This window comes from Haemaphysalis longicornis, unplaced genomic scaffold (genome assembly GCF_048455015.1).
Source record: "Haemaphysalis longicornis isolate Haplotype H1 unplaced genomic scaffold, Haemaphysalis longicornis Haplotype H1 scaffold_9, whole genome shotgun sequence".
NCBI classification, from domain to species: Eukaryota; Metazoa; Arthropoda; class Arachnida; order Ixodida; family Ixodidae; genus Haemaphysalis; species Haemaphysalis longicornis.
Genome location: NW_027526460.1, coordinates 32,006,997 through 32,030,149, shown reverse-complemented (window position 1 = coordinate 32,030,149; position 23,153 = coordinate 32,006,997). Strand labels below are relative to the sequence as shown.

Below are 23,153 nucleotides of genomic sequence, written 5' to 3'. Positions count from 1 at the left end.
TACAAGTTACCGAATGAATCGTGGGGGTGACATATGTGAGCCATATACTCCTCTTCAACGACTAAAAAAAGGAGGGTTAAGAATACTAACATATTCTCCCTTTGACCAACCAAGTAGCACATTTTTTTGACGAACTTCATGTGCTTTCATTCACATCTCTCCTTGACTACAAAGTTGCCCTTTTAGTCAATAGCATAGTAACTTCTAACTCTCCCCTGCCCTTAAATTTCTTTTCCTTGCCGTCTCGTACGACGAGACAGGCTACATATGGAAATTTCAACCTCGCTTTTTTGAAAAAAATGTGTATGATGAAAGGTTGGGCGAGTTCTTTGGTACGAAAGTATGGAATGCATCATCAATTGAAACTAAACTTGTAAGTCAAATTTCAATGGACGTGTAAGATGTTTCACTTGTATAATCGGTACGTATAGTTTTTTGTACGTACGTGATTCTTACATTTTTCTTTTCTGCTATTTGCCTTATTTTGCAATACAATAACGCATTTCTGTAGCAAACCGGACACTATCCCCTGGCTATCGGTCCAAGTAAATCTTGTAGCAATCGTTCAATTATTTAATAAAGTTGCTTATGTTGATGATGATAATGACCTAATGTCGCGCATGAACGTAACTTGAATGTATGAACGGCAGCGTATGTCTTTCCCTTCGAAGGATGCAATTCCCCTTTTTTTGGCAGGTCAGATGTCAGCATTTTAATAAAAGCTTGAACAGAAAAGAAGACAAAACATTATTGCTGATAAAAATGAATACAAAGGCACTGGTACCACTATCGAAGTTACCTCGATGTCGTCGCGTGTGATACCGCGCTTAATGAGGGAAGCCGCATGTTCACTTCCCCAAATGAACCGACTTAAAACAAGCCCTAAATTTGTCGTTTTAGTACTTTTACTGCAAGCTGCCAATACGGATACTGGGTTACGCAGACAGAAGCCGAAGGACTCATGATGATTCCTCTGATATAAAAGGAAGCACAAATGCACCAAGAATCTCCAAAACAACATACACGCGTGGTAGAAGATGCCGACATATCCCACATGCAAGCGTACTGCGAGTCATATTATTTTGTCTTGTCAGGAAAAACGTTTTTTTTAGTTTGTTTGAGGGCGAACGTTTCTTACGTTAGCATCAATTTTATGCGATGACATAACTTTTGGCACCCTAAAAATTGTCTCCAAAGCCTGCAAGTGGCCCGCTTTAACTGAGGGCATTATTTGCGGACATGAACAATCTTCCGCATTCGGCACTTCGGCCTCTCTCTTATCTAGAATTATGTAGGCCAATCAGACACATTTCAAGTTTAAAACCAGAGCAGACGCCATGGGCTCATAATGCTGGCGACGCCACTGTCACACTGCCTCCGGACCTGTAAGAGTGCATGTGCAACTCTGTCGCAGTTATGCTAAGCGCATGAAAGCAATTGCAACAGCTTCAAAATACATTTTAGATATTCTTTCTCCAATAAACAAAAATGGGGATGCTTAATGAAAAAAAAAACTTTCAAAAATAAACCCAGCGACATAAGGATATTGAAGACAAGATATTGAAGACAAGGATCGCCTGCAAACCTTCGCCGAAGTACGGTTTTAAAGGGACACTTAAGTGGGTCGTAAACAATGTCTAATTACCTCACTAAATTGAAATATAGAATATGTACACCATGTTCTGAGTTCTCTCGTGTGATTTACGCGTTTAATATAACAAAAAAAAAAGTGCGTTCGAATGTCCCGTTTTCCACGTATCATCCCGTCGAGTATGGCGACTCATTGGCTATTCCGAAACAAATTTAGCTTTAAATTTAATACCATAGACAAAAATAAACGAAATTCGAGATTGCAGTGAAAGGTGTGGAAATATATGCGTCAAAGCTTTTGATAGTATGACAGCACATTGCAAATCTTCGTTGCGTCATAACGATACCTAGAGTAGCGGCCGCGAACGGGGCACGGTGTTTCTGTGTTACCGTGGTGTTTAAATGGCGTTAATTACAGATCAACCAAGAATTAGATTCAAGATAAGCAGTCAAATGGTACGCAATGATTCGCGCGAGTCCGTGCGTCCTTATTTACTTTTGTTAGTTTTCTCCGCCGCCGAGAGAGGAAGAGGAATAAACGCAGGGAAGGAGCGGGGATGGTTGTCGAATCCTTTTTTATTAATTTTTGTATTCTTTTTGTTATTATACGGAGGCTTCAGCGTGCGCCCCCTTGGAGCTGGGGATCAGCCTCCTGCCCACGCGAGCAGGGCTGGCCGCAGCCGCACGGGCGACTTCCATGCAGAGCGCTACGTGTCACCTGTCACCGGGTGAAAGCTGCTATCAGTGTGGCCAAAGCGAAACGATGTGGGATGGGGATGATAACGACGGCAACGATAACGATGATAATCAGGATGAATGAAATCTCCGCCTTCCAATTAAGGGTTGTAGCAATTGCCATCGTGCCAGCGTAAGTATTTAGTCAACCACTGCTAACAATTCTTAATGTACGACTCATATTTTTTCCTCATAATCATCAACATCAACAACAACCTCTTACTCGGGTGCACTGCACAAACGCACTGCCTATTCTGTGGACCAGACCACAAAATAATGTTCAGCTTTATTCTGTGGTCCAAAGCAGAGGCTTATGTTCCGTTTTGAGCTGCTGCAAAAAAGGCTCCGATTGTCGGCTTCCGTGGCGCAGTGGTAGAGTTCAGTGTTTTTGGCGCCACCGCTCTGGATTCGAGTCCCAGCAGTTATAAAGTTTTTAATGCGCAGCATTCTTTGCCGAACCCCCCCCCCCTTTCCAACCCAACCACGAGGGTTTAACGCCCTGAATTTCCACAAAAATGCAGATTTCGCAAAAGTTGCACCTGCAATTGTTATAATAGCGGAAATACAGATAGCTGGTTGAACAAAATAAAACAAAAAACAAAAAATAAAAATAATACAAAAAATTACGGAAAATGGCGAAACGTGTAATGCCCTGCATTTCCTAATGCAGATTTCGCGAAAGTTTCCACTGTAATCTTTATGTTAGCGTAAATGCAGATAATTGGTCGAAAGAAATTTTGAAAAACTAAAATTGGCTGTAAAAAACTCACGCTCAAGACAAGCGGCATAAGAATGCTACGCATTAGTATAAAATTCTCTGTAACCTGTTTCCTTAAGTCACACCCACGAAATTAAAAGACTTACACCCAAGACAAGTGGTTAAATAATACGATGCATTAGTAGACAATTCTCTGAATTTTTGTCGATTTTTTTTCTCTGTAACCTGTTCTCTTAAGTCACTTCTACGCATTAATTATGTAAATATGTGTGGTTTAGTATATTTCAGGTTGCTTTAGACCAATAAGGATAAAATATACCGTGGTATGGTCCGCAGAATAACCCTGAACATTCATTACCCTGTGGTCTGGTCCACAGAATAATGTTGCAAATATCATTTGCTCATGATCATCATCATCCAATGGTCCACAAAATAGGCAGGCAAAAGTCTCTCCCATTCGCCTCCAACCACTCCTTTCCTGCACTGGTCGAATCCACAGTTCAGCCCCGAATTTCAGTATTTCGCCCCTGCGTCGTGTTATTGGCCTTCCCCTTCTTTTAGACCAATCTCTCGGTATCCACTCTGTTACCTTGCTTGTACACCGGTTGTCCTTTCTCTCATTGCATGGCCAGCCCAAGTCCATTTCTTTCTTTTTTTTTGCTCTATATTGTCACGTGGCCGAAGACGACGCAGTTGTCTTCAAGGAAAACAAGTTTATTGGAATTTGGAGCAAACTTGCGCTCCCCTAAAAACTCAAAGAATACAGGCGGCGAAGCAGCAGTCAAGAAAGTGACGTGCGAAGGCGAGCGTCGACAATTCGAATGCCGCGGCGTCTGCTCTGCAGGCTTTTTTATCTTTCGACGCGACTGTTTCTGAAACCGTCGATTTACATCCAGAACATTGTAGATTAGAGAAGATTATTCTGGGCTAGTGACGTTAAGACGAAACAGACTGCTTATCTGAATGAGATAGCCCGTGTGGCATAAAAATAAAGAATGGAAGACTCGCTTCGCTTGGGACACACATAACAGAGCCGGGTGTGGCCGGGCAGTAAAAACAAACAATAAATAAACAAACCCATACAAGGTTAGCGCCGCGGCAATATTATGCGATTATGCTAACTGGGGCTATAACGGACGTGTATTTATTTCCCCGCCCCCTTTTTTTTCCGCACCACTACTCTAATCGCTTTTTACGACTTTCCACTGGATGCCCGTTAACTTTCCTTTCAACTGTAAAGCCCAGAGCTCCAAGAAGGCGGACTTTTCTCTGTTTTTATCTGGACGGATGTTTCGCCCGCTATTACTAAGTGCTCAATTGTAACCGGACTTTTACACAGCATGCACAAGCTTGATCCTGTAAATAGGTTTTGCTTTCTGGATCGGAAATACCGGGAGGTGTTTTTTTTACAAAAACTGAAGCTTCTGCAATTGCTCGCCGCTTTGCGTTGACTGAAAGAAACCGTTAATGAAAAAAGTTGCAAGATACCCACTGCCTTTTGCACACGATTGACCCAGAATTAAAGTCAAGACTCCTGAGACAGCTCCCTCGAAACCTAGAAACGTTATATCATCGGTTACAGACGAACTGCGCACACAAAAACAGTCACCTATTTCGTCTTTGAACAACGCCAAACTCGTACTGCGATAACTGTTCCTGTGTTGAAACAGTTGAACACACTTTATTAGAATATGCGGCCCATGATGACACCGAGATCACACTTTCTTTAAGACATCGAACGCCTCGAACAGAGACCAATAACTCGCAAGATTATTTTAGGATCATGAACTTGTCCCTCGAAGCCATGCCAGGCTCTATAGAGTTTGTTCTCTGATTTGGGTGATATTGGACTAATTTCGAAATATTAAGTTAAGTGGCCCAAGCTTAGAACAAACAACAAATGCGTGTAAGTCCGTTATCGCGCCAAGTCCGCGAAAGTTTTTTTTCTTCTTTACTGTACTGCCCAGCTCTTTCTTGGGCATTTTCTTCTTTAATTCAAATCCTCAGCAGAGTAGCATGTAGGCGACCGTAAACACGGGCAAACTTCTCTGCTTCTTCAATAAAAAGCTCTCTCTCTCTCTCTCTCTCTCTCTCTCTCTCTCTCTCTCTCTCTCTCTCTCTCTCTCTCTCTCTCTCTCTCTCTCTTTCGCTCGCTCTCACATACGCCCACACATACACCCACACACACACATATATAGGTCCTTGTCGCTAAGCAGCTAGCTCAGGCCTCTAAAATCAACGCCCCCACTGTAGTGTAATCGTAAACAAGTTTCTTTATCTCTCGTTTGCCTGCTTTAAACATCCCCGTTGACTTTTTTGCTTTCGTACTTTCCGTACACCTAAGCTCTTCCGTTTCCTTCACTTTCTTTTTACGGGCGGTGTCAGTCTGTTAGCTCCAACTAATTTTGTAGCTTGTTGTCAGCTTTGGGGTCCTCCTCCGCAAGTGAATGCCCACGCTTTTAAGGTACAGGTACCTGGGCACTGTGTTTGTCTATTTTTTATTCATCCAAGTTACTAAGCCTGCTCTGAAAGTATCTTTCTTTGTGCTTCACTGGTTCACAAAAGTTCCAAGCCCATATCGGCATGTGCTTCCTCATTTGTTTGCTCACCATCAGTTCCTAGTGCTAATTGGCTGATAGCGTTCTGGTACCTTTCAGCCCGGTCAGGAAGTTTGCCTTCGATCATAGTAAAGCATTCGACAAAGGAAGGGCCATTCCAAATTCAACCTAGGTGGACATCTTTTGTGTGTAATCCGTGGGAGGATTCATGCATGTGTCGAAGTAAAGCCGCGCTATTCAGAACAAAGACCGGTGTTCTCCCACTTCTGCAATACAGAAGGCGCGCTTGAAGATACGTCAGCACGTTGGTGCTTGTGTCCTGTTTATGTTTTAGGAGGAGCATGAGAGCTGTTAACTTTTGTCTGGTTGCTATATTCATCGGTTCACATGTAACAGTGGATCTCGATCACTAATGGGTTAGAGATTTCTTCCACGCACGGTTAACTAATGAGGGACTCCAACGTAAGGGGGACGTCAAGATGTGACGTGCTGGTAGCGGAATTCACTCGCGTGAAAAAGTACCTTACCCACTATCTTTAGGCGCTCCTTTCATGAGGATATTTTGTTGCTCGTAAAAGCGAGAGACATGAAAGAGAGCTCAAAAATAGCCACTACGCGTTGTAGCCTAATAGTGTGCGTACCTTGCGACATACCTTTTTTGCATTGTCACCGCGTGTTGATGCGAACAAAAGACCCTAGCGTGTTTCAGTTCCCAGATGAGACTTCACAAACGCACCAAAATTAGCTCAAGAACCCTAATTTCAAAGCATTTTCCCGCTAAGAAACAAAACAATTACACAGTACCAACACGACTTGGTTTTCATTGTAGTTATGCACTACGGTTTTAAACGCACAGCCCTGGTAGTTCATCTTTAAAAAACGCAACAGGTCCTACATCACTCGACAAAATGTGTAAAGGTAGACCATTTATTGTTCTTCCATAAAATTATACGAAACAGATATTGCGCCGTGTCGTTGACAACGTTTCGTGCTGTCTTCGTTTTCCCTTTTTTTTTCAGCAATGCGCACGTGAACTTGCGATTTTATGAACGACAACTTGCATGCTTACAACCTTATACAAAGTAACCACACTGCTGAAAGTGCAATCGCCAACTGAGTATACAATGTTGTGAACACCATTGCAACAAGTTGTCAACAATGCGAAACCAACCAAATCATATATCAACACTCACAAAGCTCCGTCTGATTTTAAAGTACCAAAAATAATCGTAGAAGCAGGCAATGTTATAAAAATATCGTTAATAAACTCCACGAATCAACTTACGTTTATTCAAGTGTCATGAGAAAGCCTACACAAACAGGAAATTTTGTACGTGCTTTTACTTAGAGGTTTTACAAGCTTTTTGGTATTTCATGAGAAAAAACTGTGTATAGAAAAAATAGAGCAAACTATAAAAAAATTCAGCAGTAACAAAAGCTTTTTCTTATACATTGCGAGTAGGCAACTACACAGCCAAGATTAGGCTAATTAAGACAAAAATAATTATGAGAAACTGAACCTTCTTGGAAAAACATTGAGCACTCATCCTATTATATCAGACAAATTGGGTGTCTCCGTTGTCGTCTGACTTGGAAAACTGAGAAGTGTCAATGCGAACGTGAGTGGCGATTGATGAAAAATCGAGCAGTTGCTCCGAACTACCAGGGGTGAAGCAGGTCCAACTTACGAACCTTGTATTAAAAAGAAAGAACTTCTACTGTTATCTCTTATCTACTTTCTCACTTGCAAATGAAACGAAAAATTATAACATTCGAAAATACATTTCTGTGCAATTTATCCGTTGTCCACCTCCACTCTTGTGGATATTCAGTTTAAGCAAACAAACAAACAAAAACAAACTTCGAGGGGAGTAGTGAGTTTAGGTCAGGCGAGATGGCAGCGGGGCGAACTTGCTCCCTGAACTTCGTGCTTCACGGCACACCGCGAGTACCGCGCGCTACTCTCACTCTGTTATCCTCTTCGCGATAGTACAATGCCTGATCGCAGCCACCACAGTGTTATTATACCAGCATTTTATGTACTTATTTCGTTATTGTCCGGCACTGCACGAAACCCACTCACGCGCCGAAGATTCCTCGGAAAGTGTCCATGTTGCTCGGGGAGGATGGGGGACTTGCACGCACGCATGCACACGCACACGCGCACAAACCGTGGACCTGACGCCATCACGTGTCAACACACACGAAGAAGATAAGTGGATTCACCGTCAAGGAGGGGAACAAGGGGGGAGAGGGAGACGTCAGGACTGAACGTTGAAGGAGGTTTTACAAGTGTTAACGAGAGTCTGTGCGTAGGATTCCTTTCGCCTCATTCCGCACCGACATTAGTGTCCCAGAAGCTGGTGTTCAGAGCACACACAGTGAGTGAGGGCGTCCGTCTGTTCTGACGGCCGAGAGAGTCACTTTCGATGCTCCTGGTGCAGACACGGCGCTCTCTTTCTTCAGGGAGGCATCGTAGACCCTCAGCTTTGCCTTTGTTTTGTTTTATGCCTTGCTGTTTTCGGTGACGACGACGAGTTGAGAAAGAGACAGAGTGGTGCGGAGTTGACGGTTAGTGGCGGGTGAGTTGGAGAGTGTTGTTCAGGAGGATGGGGCCGGCTCAGTGGCCGACACCCAGAAGCCACAGAACCGACAGCACTGCGGTTAGAGCCGAAGACCTGCGCGCTATACGAGAAGTGACGACGAGAAAAGGGTTAGCAGAGGACGAGTGTGCATAACGAAAGATAAAAGCGCAGACGCGTCGACAGCAAAACAAACCGCTAGGCTAGTTGGTATCTATTTGTCTTGATGGAAAAAACCGCTAAACATAGGAACGTAAGAAGACACGGAATAGGGCCGTGCCGTTTGTTTCTTTCTGCGTCCATTTCATTAAACTATTTGTACTCATAGCCGCACGGGCGCAACTAAGCCCCCCCCCCTCCCCCCCCCCCCCTTCGCTCCCTTACACATTGCAAGCCGACATCGCAAAACGCAGAATAGTGAAACCCAACACAGCTTTTCTAAAAGGTGACTGCTTGGATCTCCTCCCCAATTTAATTACACAGAAAGCGAAAGTGTCTCTTTCACTTACCATCCTGTTTGTTCTGCACAGCGGAGACTTGCCGAACTGTGAAAGGGTCTGCAAGAAAAAAAGAGAGGAAAGAGAAAGAAAAACAAGTTTGATTAAATGTACATGCCAGTGTTGCTAGAACGTTTCCGCGTTAATCTGCAAAAAAAAAAAAAAAAAATTCAGTTACATTCGACTTTGTCATGGTACATGACCAACGACGCTGTTTGTGAGTAACTGGTTGGTTCCCAACTCCCGCTCAAACAGGGGCAGGGTAGCGTTCAGCGGGATTGTACGCACGCCGATGTCTTGAGCTTTCCACCTCGTGGTATTCGGGATCCAGACGAGCATCGCGCTTACGCTTGGCGCCCGCTGCACGACAGTCGTCGCTGGTCTCCTTCCGACTGATTTGTCGTTCATCGCCGCCATTTTTTTCTTTATGGGTAGGCTTCACTGTGCGACTTATTATGCGGGAAAGCCCACTTGCAAAAACCAAGCTTGTGCCGATCTTTTTTAAATATAGGCTTCACTTCTTATCCCAAATGCATTGCCGAGAAGAAATTTTGAGTGGCAAAACGCGCCATGTTTTATCAAAATATGAAGCGCTGAAGGCGAACAGGTGGCCGAAGGGAGACGACATGCCGAAGTGAGGAGGAGGGGAGTGGGTTTTCTCATTCTACGCAGGCAAATAAAAAAAAAAGAGAAAGAAAGAACCATGAAGTTAGCCATAATTAGGTCAGATTTGAAATGTGGGGTCTATCCCTCTTTTTCAGAAATACATGAGCGTGGACTACGACGACAGGTAATTCATATGCAGATCCTCCACATCCTCAAGCTGCTTACACGTCTATGTAACACCATCGGAGAGGGGGCTTATGCGGCCCGCATTTTGCGCGATGACACATTCATATCCTTCGAGAAGAAAGAAAATCACAACCTAGCCCGTCCACTCCCCTCCAATCCCCTCTTCTACTCCTCCACTTTAGTGGAACGGGATCGTTGAAGCGCTGCTCGTTCCGTTTCAGCCATTAGAGGAGCTGGCTACGGGATGATGGCGACGGCATTGCGTCGCGACGTGCGTACGTGTGCATGCACGAAGAAAATTCATCTCAGCCAAGGCTACATTGTCATCATCATCACCACCAGCCTATCTCCGCCTACTTCAGGGCAAAAGCCTCTCCCATACATCTCCAATTATCCCGGTCCTGTGCTAACTGCGACCAATTTATGCCAGCAAACTTCTTGATCTCATCTGCCCATCTAACTTTCTGGACTGAGAGAGAGAGAGAGAGAGAGAGAGAGAGAGAGAGAGAGAGAGAGAGAGAGAGAGAGAGAGAGAGAGAGAGAGAGAGAGAGAGAGAGAGAGAGAGAGAGAGAGAGAGAGAGAGAGAGCTTTATTGGGTCTATGTCATTCAGGTGAAGTTAGGCCGTAAGCACGTTAGACCTTTCTGCCGAAATTTTTAACCAATCGTAGAGTTTACAGCTAGTAGTATAGCAGCAATACACTACAGCTTGTAATGTACGCGTGTGTATGTGTAAATATGTGTAATTATTTGTGTCTTTGTGTGCACATGTTCTTTTTTTCTCATGAAACAAGCCTGGTGATTTACACGTTTCTTGCATGCACATAATGTACGCCCACCTGCTATGCTCTCGAATGAGAGTGGCAGTATGTGAATAAAGAAATGAAAATAAATAAGTAATGGTTAGAGCTTTGGCAGGAGTGGAGAAGTCATTGAAGCTGATTTTATGGAGTCGTAGTATTTTCGGGAGGGTACCATCTCGGCAGCATGCGCATTTGTATTGGTATTTCAGAGCAATAGTATCGGTGTTTCACAGAAACACAGCAAAATGAAAAGAAAAAAAAAAACAATGAGACATTTTTCGTTGCATGTCGTACGCATGTAAAGTTCGATAAATTGAGTTTGCTAATAATACTATTCGGATGAGCAATACGTACTATCGGTGTGGCGGAGATAATGTGCAAGAACTAGAAAAGGTATTCTGAGGATTCTTAGAAGACAGAGCTTCGGTATCTGTTTCTTCTATCAGAATTTTTCCACAGTTAATTATACCAAAATAACATATCTCTGAGGTCACATGAAACGGGTATCAGTAAGGAACAACTTGATAGCGTGTGTCGAGTTCGCCACTATTGCCGAAATTCTAACGCTACAAAGAAGATATAGAAAGTTTTGGATGGGAGTTAAGCCCAACTGCTTGATGAACTCACTTTAAGAGACAGCCTGAGGTGGCGACGATCCTGCCACTAGAGAATTGAGGGGGGTCATTGCTCGGAAACCAGTTTCACAAAAGATTGCTTCGCAGGAGCTCTCTTGAGTGGCACATTTGCTCCAAACCTGCATTTTTACTTTCCCAAAATAAACCTGCCGCTGTCTGGTCGTCTCTCTTACTTTCATCTCCGCCATTAAAGCTGTTTTTTTTTTCAAGAAATATTATCCCTCGCCGAAGCTTTCAGTCCCGGTAGATGTTTTCTCCCAGAAAGATCCCGACTTGTTTTGCGTCGCAGCCAGTACGACACGGAAAAATTAGGTAGCTCGTGAAACCAGTTATGCCTATGAACAAGAACACGGTTTCACAATTGTAACTTCTTCGATCCTGTTAGCAGTCACCGACGGCAGAAAGTCGGAAATGGCGGTAGCGCATGCGCACCTGGGTTGTTCCTGAACTGGTAGAAGGCCTCGAAGCCGGTGCCGTCAAACTTGTCGTTGGACTTGAAGGAAACGCGGAAGAAGTCGGCGTCGGACTCGATCTTTGTCGGTCGCAGGTTGCCACAGTGGCGCGGGATCTTGCGGTCCACGGTGCGGAAGTTGGAGAACTCCACGTAGTCGCTGGCCGTGTCCGAGAGGCACCTGCACAGCCACAGCAGGCGACAGAATCATTACCGACAAAATAGATAGCTGCGTGAGCAATCTTCTCCGCGTACATACACTGCTCACCGTTGGAGTGTTTACAAAACATAGCCGGTTAGGAATAGCAAGGGCTCGGGTAAGTAACCACCTACAAAGTAAAATTATTTATACCTTTTTTGCCTAGAACTAACATCCTTACACCCTATCAAGAAAGAAAGAAAGAAAGAAAGAAAGAAAGAAAGAAAGAAAGAAAGAAAGAAAGAAAGAAAGAAAGGAAGAGTGTAATTAACGGTAGAACACCCTTTAACATTTTTGTCCGAACTAACACCCTCACAACCCTTCTAAAAATGAAGAGAAACACCCTTTGATATGGCGTAATTAACGGTAAAACACGCTTTAAAAGGGTGTTTTCTTGTTTTTGCTAGGGTGTAAGAGTGTAAATAGCGACAGAACACCCTAAAGAATGTTTTTTATGTTTTTATGCTAGGGTGTAACGGTGTCAGTTATGGACAGTGATATACACCCTTAAGGATGCAAATCATTTTACAGTGGTGCCAAACAACAGTGTCACGCGGCACACCCGACCGCACGGCATTACAAGTGTCTGCGGGAATAAAGTCGTAATGCTTTCGTCAGTTTTGCTGCCTTAAATTTAAAAAGAAAGCAGGTGGTTTGGCTGCGCCAACGACAAAATATACGTTCTCAAATACACCATTGCTGGCATGGGCTACTCCGTGGAAGTAAGCAATGTGAGGAAAGCACTGAAGCATTCATCGCTGGATGGTTGACGCATATCTAAATGTGGCAAGCTTTTCCAACTTTTTCTTAAACTGTCCATGAACATGAACTTGTTATTCGGGTTTTCCGCCATGCAATGCACCCTACATCGGCATCCGCACATTGTGCAGTTCGCATTCGACAGTGAAAGAAGGGGAAAATCAGAGCGAGCGTGAACGTACGGCGGCACGCCTTCGACGTCAAAGTAGGCGAACTCGATGTAGATCTTTTCGTTGCTCTTGCCGTAGAAGAGGTAGTGGCACTCGGTGTCCCTCGGGTACACGCCCGGGTAGTTGGGCGTCGAGAAGGTCCCGTTGGACACCTCCGAGCTGTTGTAGATGAATGTGCACACTGCGTGGAGACAAAAGGGTACACAGGAGGTCAAATCAACAGGTGCCGTCAGCGCTGTAATAGGCAAATGACTTCATTTATTGCGTATTCGCGTGACGACGTTAGGAGCCTCACGAGTGCCACGAATTCCAACACACGGTAGAGAGCAGTAATGCCCACAGCGCGAAAACAATCCGAGTTTGGTGGGGGGGTCTAAGAAATGAGAGTACGTATTCTTGTGTACGAAGTAGCCAGACCAAGCACCGTAACTTGCTCTAGTCATTCCAATTTTTCGAATCAGCAGTGATCCTTAGCTAGAATCAGAAAGCGAAAAAGCGCTTTCAAGACAGCACAAGACAGTGCAGTGCCTGTACTGTCTTTTTTATTTCGTTCGTCCTTGTCTCGGCGCTGTTTTCCCGATATATACAACCAAACAGCCCAAACTCAAGCTTCGGTCAGATTATTTGTCGGCAGACGGTCTGACGAGGGCAGGTATCAGTGACTTTGCCTAACGAAAAAATCGGTGGTTAAGTTTGTTGAGTGAATACACCCGAATAAACCTCATCCTCCACTTATCAATATCCCACTGCTGAAGGCGAACGGTAAAATATCTGCAGCCTTACAGTCATTGAAGGGCTTCAATTGCAAAACGGTGACTCAGTAGTGGTGAAATATGAGAAAAATGATTAATTCGCACACCATGGGTTTGGGTCTAGCAATCACACAAATACAGCATATAAATAACGCGTTTCATGAATAGTCAACCCCGTTCAGCCTATAGTCAGTAATGTCGAACAAAAAGATCAAGGTTATAACTAGGAAGCTAACTAGGCAGCATATATAAAAACCGATGCACAGTTTAATGCAATCACTGCTTTTGGTTGATTTTACGAACTGAAAACTGTCTCCGTGGATGTTTCAACGGTACAGTAATAATGAAAAGCGCTCTCTCACCCCTAAGTAACTTTCTGGCGTTTAAAGGATTACCTCTGAAGCATTTACGTCCTGCTGAAAAATCGGTATACATACGTGGGAAAACACGTTTCCCAACTACGAGGGATGGAGGTGCGGTTGATGCGTTCCAGCATTATTTAGCCCGAAGGAAATGTTGAGCCCTAACATTGTTCTTCCACTGAAATAGGCACCGGGTTAGTTTTTGAGAACACAAACGGAAATCACCCCTAGGTTCTTCCTTTTAACAGCAGAGCTGTCTAGGCTTTCAGTTCCGCAGTCAAGGGTCCCCCCCCCCTTCCCCCAGAAAAAAAAGTAGGAGAAATTTCGAGGGCACATGAACGTGCGCCGTGTGAGGAGCGCCCGGCGTAGGCCAGGCGTGCGCGTGGGCTTGCGCCACGTGAGGGACTTCCAAAAAATTCACAGCATATCCACGGGGGTGAATGATGATGAGTGGGCGAAGCTCCTGAGGGGAAATCATCGGTAAAACCGTGACTCTTCAGGGAAAGTTCGCCCACTACATCATCAAGAAAGACGTGAGAAACACTGTGTGTGTATATATACAAATCAACTTTTATTTGTTCTTAGAGAGGATGGATGGCTTGCGATGTCATAAAGCCGTCATAATGAAGGGACATCGCAAGCCATGCCGCGCCGCTTCGCGTACGGCAGGGTCCTCGCGCCGTTGCCGTGACGCCTGGGCCTCTCGTTCTCGAACGCTGGGATCTTGGCGGCGTCGTCGCGCAGCCAGACGACACGCTTCGGCCTCCCGCTCTCGTACGGCAGGATCTTGGCGGCGGCGTCGCGCAGCTTCACGGAGCGCTCCTGCCTCGCGGGCTCGCACATCGGGATTCTGTCTGCAAGCACGCGCTGCCGCCGCCTTGCGCGCTCGCCGCTCTGCAGCCTTAAGGCCGACCTCCATGCAGCGAAGTTTCTCGGCGAACTTGGCGCGGCGGACGCCGTGGTTTGACGCGCCGCTCAGTTTTCGTCCACCCCAACCTCCATGCAACGTGACCCGGCGAACGCCGCCGATGGAAGACAGGACAGGAAGTACAACGAAGTACGAGGCTGTGATTGGTTGCGGCCTCAAAATGCAGTTTGCCGCTTCCGGTCGCGTTCGCCGCCGCGCGTTCGACATCTAGCTCGCGTAGATCGCCGACGAACAGCCGTATTTTCGACGCCGGCGGCGGAGCGGCCGCCGCCGGGCGACGTTCGCCGCCTTTTCGCCTACATTTCGCTGCATGGAGGTCGGCCTTTATCCATCGGGCGACTCCGAGCGCGCGCCAACAGCGAACGGATTTTATTACAACGCTCCCCGCCATCTAGTAAACAATCCAAGAACTAAACTAGAGGTAGCCACGCCATCTAGTAAACAATCCAAGCGCATCTTTTCATCATATACAAGTACCGCCATCTAGTAAACAATCCAAGAACTAAACTAGAGGTAGCCACGCCATCTAGTAAACAATCCAAGAACTAAACTAGAGGTGGCTACATACATACGTCGAGGATGGACAGACCCATGCCTTAAGGAGCTTCGCCCCTAAAAAAACCGAGTGCACATGAGCGTGCGCTTCGTGAGGAGCACCCGGCGTCGGCCAGCTCGGCCTTCGAGAACACTCTGCCCACCGTCCGTGGCGGGATCTCTAACGTGCTGTTCTCCTCGCCAGTTCACGTGCGTTCGCGCCTGAAGTGGGGAGCACAGACGCCGAGTTCGCGAAGCCGGTTACCGTGGGTTCTAGCTCGTGCTAAACCGGTTCACATTTGGAGAGATGGGAAAGCCTGCGGACAAAACTACTCGGGCCTGCCATTCATGGAGAACTTTTAGCGGCAAGTTCGTAAATACATGTGAGGTGTGAGTCCCCCTCCGACGAAGGGAGAGGGGCCGCCAGCGCTGCTGTTTTTTCCAGCCTTTCATAACTTGTGCAAACTGCGCGATTTTTTTTCTTCCTTCACTACATTATTATAAATTCAAAATTATGCACAGGACTTTTCTTGCAGAAGAGAGCTCTTATCTATTCCGGCAGGTACCGCTTAAACAAATACTTGCGGACACCTTGCCGGGCATTTATAAAATTACATTCGATACAAGCTGCAGAAGGGGCTAGAACTACAAGGCATTCGAGAAGCTTAACGCAATCTTTACTAAACACTTCTTTGTGAGAGCACAATTTCCGCATGTAAACTTCTTGTTTGAAACTAGTCACCTGAAAAAAGAAATTGAGTACTATATTATCCTCCTAGTTTGCCCAGTGTTGTGTATGCCCTACACAAATGGATGGTGTGCCTTGGATTTCGTGTCGAAAGCTGAATGAGCAAGATAGAACGGGAGGATGACAAACACGCACGCCGGAACGCCTGATGTTTCCCCGTTCGCGCCAAGGCAGCGTACCGCGTCAGCAAGTTACCTCATTTATTACAACAAACCCACGAGTGAGGTCCTATTAACGCACGAATAATTTACGAAGATTGCGTTCGGGCACCCCGGCCGGCTGTAGCGAGTCTCTTTGTGGGCGTGGGAACGCGCTCTGCTCGGAAGAATAATGACACGCGCCGGGCGTCTACGCCCAGGAAGCACTTGCCACCATAAAGAATGCACGAGGGAAACACAACTACGCCGCCGACCGCGGAAACAATAGCCTGTCTTCGCGATACCACTGGCCCTAACAATGCGTGCACCGACGAATCAGGTCCGTATTGCACCAACCGTAACCAAAACTACGGCGATGTTTTGGGAGCGACGATCACGGTATGCTTGCGAGGATTATACGTATCCGCAGGAGAAGCTTTGAAAGGATTTCAGGGCGCAGTTAGCTGTCTTTACGACCAGGAGCAGGCTGTATGACCGGTGCCTGGCATCTTCAATTTCACCATGCAGTGCTGCTACAATAAGGCTTATTAAGAAGCATCACAAAGCACGCACAAAACAGCACCACTGGGTGGCTTATATACACTGGTTGCTTCAAGATTTTTGATTAGCATAGTGCTAAGAGGACAAGTTAGAAGGTCTAAAAAAGTTGGCGCTGATATTTTTTTTTTGTTTCAGCCTTGAGGTATTCTTCAACTATACAAAATACAAAAAGAACGCTAGCATAAGTGGAAGAAACCGGCTTTATATGGGCGCTAAAGTTCCTTTCATGCGAACGTAAAATGTTCCAGCGTCACTTATAACACAAATTACAAAAAATATAGAACGTCACGAACAAGAAGAAAATTATAGTCAATTTTGTTCCCTTTTGAAGCATTCGGAATCGCGAATAGACGTATTGAAATATTTCCTACGAGTCCTACACAACGAACTTGAGCATCTTCTGAATTCGCTTCTGTTGATCGACATACATACATACAAATATACAAACATGTAGTCGTACAAACTTACAGGCATATACAAAGCGTCCTCTTTTGCGTGTCCACCCACTAAAGAAGCGCTGAGCACTGAGCGCCATTTTTACTACATCCAGTGCGACGAGCCTTGGGATACAAAAACAAACAGCGATAAAACGAGAAGCCCGACAAAATCAGAGCACGACGACTCAAGAAGCGCCCTCTTTTTCCACGACCGTCGAGTTGAGGACTTAGCGCGCCAACCACCGGCCCCGCGCGCACGGCCTGCAGGCTCGGTCTTTCATCTTGTTCACTCAGCTTATTCTTGAGACTGAGACCCGGAGCCTGCGGGGGTCTCTCCGCCTACACACCATGTGCGGGACACTTCAAGAAGATTGGCGCAGGGCCCTCATGCCAGCGTTCTTCTCTCTAACGTGCGCATATTTCTACATTTCCTCCGCCTCTCCGCTCAATTCAAACTCTTATTTCTTCGTCGTTGTTACATTTTTCGGGCGCGGTTGGTTTGACGATGGAGCACGCGCGAGTTGGCGCGCATAAAGGACGGACTCGAAAGAAGGGACGCCGCATTCGTGACAGAGAACACGCTCCGATGTTTCGCACGCACCTACAAACCGGCTGTTTTGTTTCTGCCCCTTAAAAGTAGCCACGTACAAAGGGATTCCAGAGACAGGGAGCTGCGTCAAAGATAACAGCACGCTTCTGCGCGCGCTGGGGAACGCGAGTGCATCGTCGTTCTCACGTACACAAGCTCGCATACGAGTTTCAGCGGGCGTGAAACAGGAATAAAAGAAGGAATGTTACCGTTAAGACGGTAACAACAGCTGCACCGGCGACTACCTAAAACGGTGCAACAAAAGTTTCCTTTTCGCCACGAACAAAGGAGAGTGTCGGTTCTCGAGCGCGAGCCCCCATCACAATAGGCTTCGGCTTGATCAATATTCGGCCCAAATTTTTTTCTCTTAGGGCAGTTTGCGAACAAGCGTGTCCCTGAAGGCTTGCGTATGCTTGTGTAAGAGCGCGTGGTGGGAGGCGTTCGGGACCGGAGGAAGCCAACACGACCTGTTTGCTCTGCAGACGCATACCCAAGTCCCGCTGCGGGTGTTTCCGCAGCAACCGAGGCAACAGAGCCTACCACGCTTCCCCAATTTTGTTTTTCCGTTTGAAAGCGGGATTCGGTTGCTTACGGCTCTGTAACCAAACCAGCCTGGAGCTTTTCCCTCAATGCCCAGATTCGGCTTTTACCGGGGTCTGCACACAGTTGAACGGCAGCGAAGCCGGGATCTTCCCACAGAGATACGCCCGGGCACCCACTTAGGTAATTGGATGTAGCTTTGTAAAGAGGGAATGTTTCCCGCATGATCGTATGCAAAGTGGGAGTAAAACGGAGGGTCGCGAACCGTCCCGTTTGTTCTTTCTGTAAAAGCAGACGTCGGGCTACTTTTTCCTTCTCGTTTTTGTAGGGTTTTTTTATTTTTTTACTGGGACATAGCAGGCGTGGTTCCACGAACGTGCAGTTTAAAAAGCGGGCGGCGCGCTGCGGATAGATTTACATAAAGAAGTTCGTTTGCGTTTCAAAGAGCGAGTTTAAGATGAAAGGAATGGGCCGTAGTTAAACACAGTTCGATGCTTCGTTGCTTGGAATGATTGCGTTAATGCACGTACGAGGGCAGTAGAAGCTGTTTTTGCTCAAAGATAAAAGTCTTTAGGAAGGAATTTTTGCCTTTGGAACTTGCCAGCGTCACTGTTAAACACTAAAATTCATTCTCGAACAAACAAAAAAATTATACGGAGACCGTTGGGCACATTGTCAATGTTCTCGGCAAATTCGCACACATGTTCTTTTTCAATTGAAGAGTGCGTTTCTCAAAGTGCCGTTTTTCTGGCAAACCCGTAAAGCTGAGTCCAACAAATTGCGATCTCGGTGAATCTCTGTGAATTGCGCATAACCAAACAAGTAACATTATTTGAAGTAAAAGAAGCGATATTTTGATTTGAGGTCCCCCCACCAAACCACATTGCAGACACGAGTGTGGCGCCAGATGCTTCTCTTTCTTGAAGCATTTGAGAGAGGGAGAGATGGAGTGGATATATATATATATATATATATATATATATATATATATATATATATATATATATATATATATATATATATATATATATATATATATATATATATATATATATATATATATATATATACAGAAAGAAATGCCGGCAGTCTACAACACCAAAGGCGGCATAGGGGAATGATTAGACTATTTTTTACCGTTAGTGACGTTACATATTTTTTTTATTATTAATTACGTGAGAAAGAAAGAAAAACACGCGCCCAGAGTGGGGACCGAACCCACGCCTTTCGATTAGATCTCGAATGCCTTACCAATTCGGCTATCTGGGCGACTGTGTTCTCCTTATATATATATATATATATATATATATTATATATATATATATATATATATATATATATAGAGAGAGAGAGAGAGAGAGAGAGAGAGAGTAATTTGAATGAATGTAAGGAAAACACAGAGAGGTCGGCTTGACCATACAAGCAAGGCTTTGAAATGAGCTACGGAGCTATAGACATCCACTGAAATTTGAAATCCCCAGATGGTTTATCAATGCAGCCACACATAAGGGTGCGAAAGGTACACTTCAATTCAGCACCCTTTTAAGCGCATATCTTCAACTGCTGTGCCAAACAACGGGCGTGTAGCTTACTTGCTTTCAATTCAAAATGGCTAGCCGAGCAACCAAAAATTTGCGCACCGTAAACTTTACTGCTCTTAGAATATTTTGTGCCAAAATTGTTTTTATTCCCCCAATAAAAATGGTAAAATTATAAATGGCGCGCAGGCCATTTTATTCGTGCTTTGCTTGACTCATGGTTTGCAAACGCCGTTTTTTGCAGATGCGCTTCGACTTTCAAGATGCACTAATTTAACGGTGTTTTCATTTTGCAACATTCTTGGTGGCGTCATTAAATTCCTCACGCGTGTTAGTTCTCCGACTTTTAGACAGAAACTTGTCAATACAACGATTACCTCAAGTCAAGATAAAATAAGGGACGGAAAAATGTAACAAAGGTCAACATGCCATAATTTCTGTATTTATTGGTGGCCAGAAACGCGAGCGAAACAAGGTATCCACTAAAAAGCTGCAGTTCCGTTACTTCAAGACGTATTTTAAAGTACTCCGAAATAATCTTACACCCTGTCTACGACAAATACAAAACGATGATTCGATATCAGTATTTTGTGTCCTTTATTCATGAAAGCTCGACTGTACACCCTTTACAAACGGTCCAGACCAGTAAAAAGAGAACATCCCCCTCGCGAGGGGCACGATCAAATGCAGAGCATTTCCGCTCTTCTCTTCCAGCGTAGACATTGTCGATGAAGTCGATGGTGAAACTTGAAACGTGCCGTGAACCCCCTGCCGCGGCTATGACGCAACGTGGCGCGGCTATGACGCAACACAATCCAACACAATCCACTTTAATCCAATCCAATCCAAATCCAAACCAATCCAATCCAAGCCAAGCCAAGCCAAGCCAATCCAATCCAATCGAATCCAATCCAATGCCCCTCGCGAGAGAGTGTTATAGCGCCGAAATCGCGCCACCACACGAACGCGTGATGTTGACGTCACGCTCACACCACAGATGTTAGCGACCGGAGCGCGCGCGAACGACATATGTGGTTTAAGCGCGAACCGACCGCGGCGAGAGAGCGCGATGCGAGCGTATCAGCAGCTTCTTGACGTAGTTTGAATGAGTCAATGATATAAGGCGCGTTCGTAGCCTCCCATTCTGTGTCGGCTTTGTGGTGCAGTGGGTAGAGCACCATGTACATTGCGTTCCGCCCGCAGGGTCGAGGGATCGAAACCAGGCGCCGGATAGTATTTTTTTTATATAGTGTAGGGGGAGGGGTGCGGACAACGACGGTGCGGACTACGACTACGGACGTCAACGCGGGTGACACCGTGAGTTACTGAAATGCTCTGCATTTAAAAGCGAAGGCGAGAAGCCCTGACTTACCAAGAAAGCCTATTTTTCCCCGAGCGCCCTCCAGCGCCGAATCCCAACGTCACCTGGAGCAATTCGGCGTTGACTGAGCACGTGTCGCGGCTGTACGAGACGCATTACGGAGCGACGGCCGTGCATATTAGAAGGCAGTGGGACAGTTCTCTCTCTCTCTCTCTCTCTCTCTCTCTCTCTCTCTCTCTCTCTCTCTCTCTCTCTCTCTCTCTCTCTCTCTGTCTCTCTCTCTCTCTCTCTCTCTCTCTCTCTCTCTCTCTCTCTCTCTCTCTCTCTCTCTCTCTCTCTCTCTCTCTCTCTCTCTCTCTCTCTCTCTCTCACGCCGTGCCGGCTTGCCTGCAACCTCAGAGCTTGGCGTCCCCTATTTTCGGGCTTTTTCTCACAGCAGCCGCGTTAGGCAACGCAGCGCTAGGAGCAGGGTCGATTGGATAAACACAAACTTTAAACAAGCGCAAGAGAAACAAGGTGGGGGCGAGCTGGGAATGCAGAAGGAGCGCTCTCGGGGACACGCCCAGCAACCAATTTAGTGGATGCATATAAACGAAGAAAGAGCGGCGAGTGAGAGAGGAGATGAAAGAGAGAGAAGGCCCTCTTACTTCTCCGGTCGCTACAGGTCGTCGATGGGGAGTCGCTCCGTGGGGAGTTCTCTCCCAGCGAGTAGGAGCGAACTTTGTGCTGGCTCACGCGTGTGCGCGCACTTCCCTGTGCTTGAATGCCGCTGTTGCCAAGTTGTGCTAAATCTTAGGCCTCCCGGGAATTCATTGGAAGAGGAGTGAAGAGCGTGCTCGGTCTCCAAAGTGCGCCTGCCAAGTTTGGCTCGGCGCTGGCGCGAAAGAGCCCTGCCGGAAGACAACGAATGGAAAGTAGCCGGCAAAAGCTTGTCACGAGCGCGCCAGAGTGGGCTCTTAAAAGTGACCCACGAAGGAAAGGCAGGGAGGGGAGCTATTTTACGAGGCTAATGCGGAGAAGAGAGGAAAAAAGGAAAAAGGAAATCCTGTTCATTGAAGGGTACGCTATAGATCTCGACGCCGGGGGGAACAATCGGGGTATTTGTGAGGGAAAATTCCAACAGGACCTCTGCGCGACGCGCTCGATGAGGCAGGTTGTTCCGAAGATTTAGATAGCTGCCGTGTTTAGTGCGCGGATACAAACGGCTTGATGAAATGGAAGAATAATAAAGAAATTATGGTTGATTCCTCTGTCATAGGAATCGGTAAAACACGAAAGTGAAATGTGCTGGGAAATCTGCAGCTGAGCATGATTTGCGGGTCGGCGGCTGTCTTGTGGGTGTGCTTGGCGAGCGACGTCCTGCTGGCGGGTTTCTTTGGCAAAGGTGCACTGGCGTCATTTCTGTGACGGATATGACGTGAGTGAAATCTTTGTGTCTGCCGGCATAAAACGCTGTCGTGTTAAAATATAAAACCCGAAAACGAACAAACCTAAGTGTAACGTAGTCTTTGGTTCTAAAGGTTGCTTCCCCGCAAGAAGACCTGTGCGCAGGTGTGAACCCTTTACATGCCGCTTGCTTCGTTGTACTGGCGTTACTTCCGTCACGGATGTGACGTCACTCAAATGTTCGTGTATCCGGGAGTAAAACGCTTTCGTGTTAAAAAATAACGTGCATAATTGGATTTAGAGACCACGAACGAGAAATTAGGACAGAAGACTTATCAATAACACGCATATTGGTGCCTTGTTTTTTGTAGGCCCTAGTTGGTTCTCTGAAAACTAGTACTGCTGCGAGCAGATACTTGCAACCCGACAAGACCTCTAAGTGTGCTTGCCGCGGCAAGAATTCCCGCAGAATCAAAAGAACTGCAGAGCCACATAGATGGGACGGCTACTTCCTGGAAGAACCGGACATTATAGACGGTGCATATCGCCCAGTTATCTGGGGGGATGACCATAAGAAAAGGAGATGGTTGGTGAAAACCCCAAGCACGGAATCGATGATGATGGTGCTAACCATATACATTTTGAGCGCACAGGGCGAAAGACAGAGCTTACAGGAAAAAGCGACAAGAAGATGCTATTGTGCAATCATGGTTGCATCCGCCACCAAGCCAGACGCTCTAAATCATCAAAGCTAGGTGATGTTGAGGACCTTCGTCTTCAAACGTAGTCGCAAACTTAACAGAAACTATATATGGCCGGGCTTACACATCGC

The 23,153-nt window shown here is 46.0% G+C and overlaps 1 protein-coding gene across 2 annotated transcripts in view; it reads right to left on the bottom strand.

Moving 5' to 3' along the window:
• Positions 1 to 6,514: 6,514 nt before the first annotated feature.
• The window catches only part of LOC144152432 (suppressor of lurcher protein 1-like), a 481,850-nt gene continuing 465,211 nt past the window's right edge, over positions 6,515 to 23,153 (bottom strand). For both annotated transcript variants that reach the window (XM_077683699.1, XM_077683701.1), the window contains 4 exons: positions 12,501 to 12,669; positions 11,342 to 11,541; positions 8,693 to 8,740; positions 6,515 to 8,286 (listed from right to left, as the gene is read on the bottom strand). In XM_077683699.1, coding sequence (XP_077539825.1) covers positions 8,222 to 8,286; positions 8,693 to 8,740; positions 11,342 to 11,541; positions 12,501 to 12,669 — 482 coding nt within the window. In that variant the 3' untranslated portion in view covers positions 6,515 to 8,221. The remainder of the gene's footprint in view (positions 8,287 to 8,692; positions 8,741 to 11,341; positions 11,542 to 12,500; positions 12,670 to 23,153) is intronic.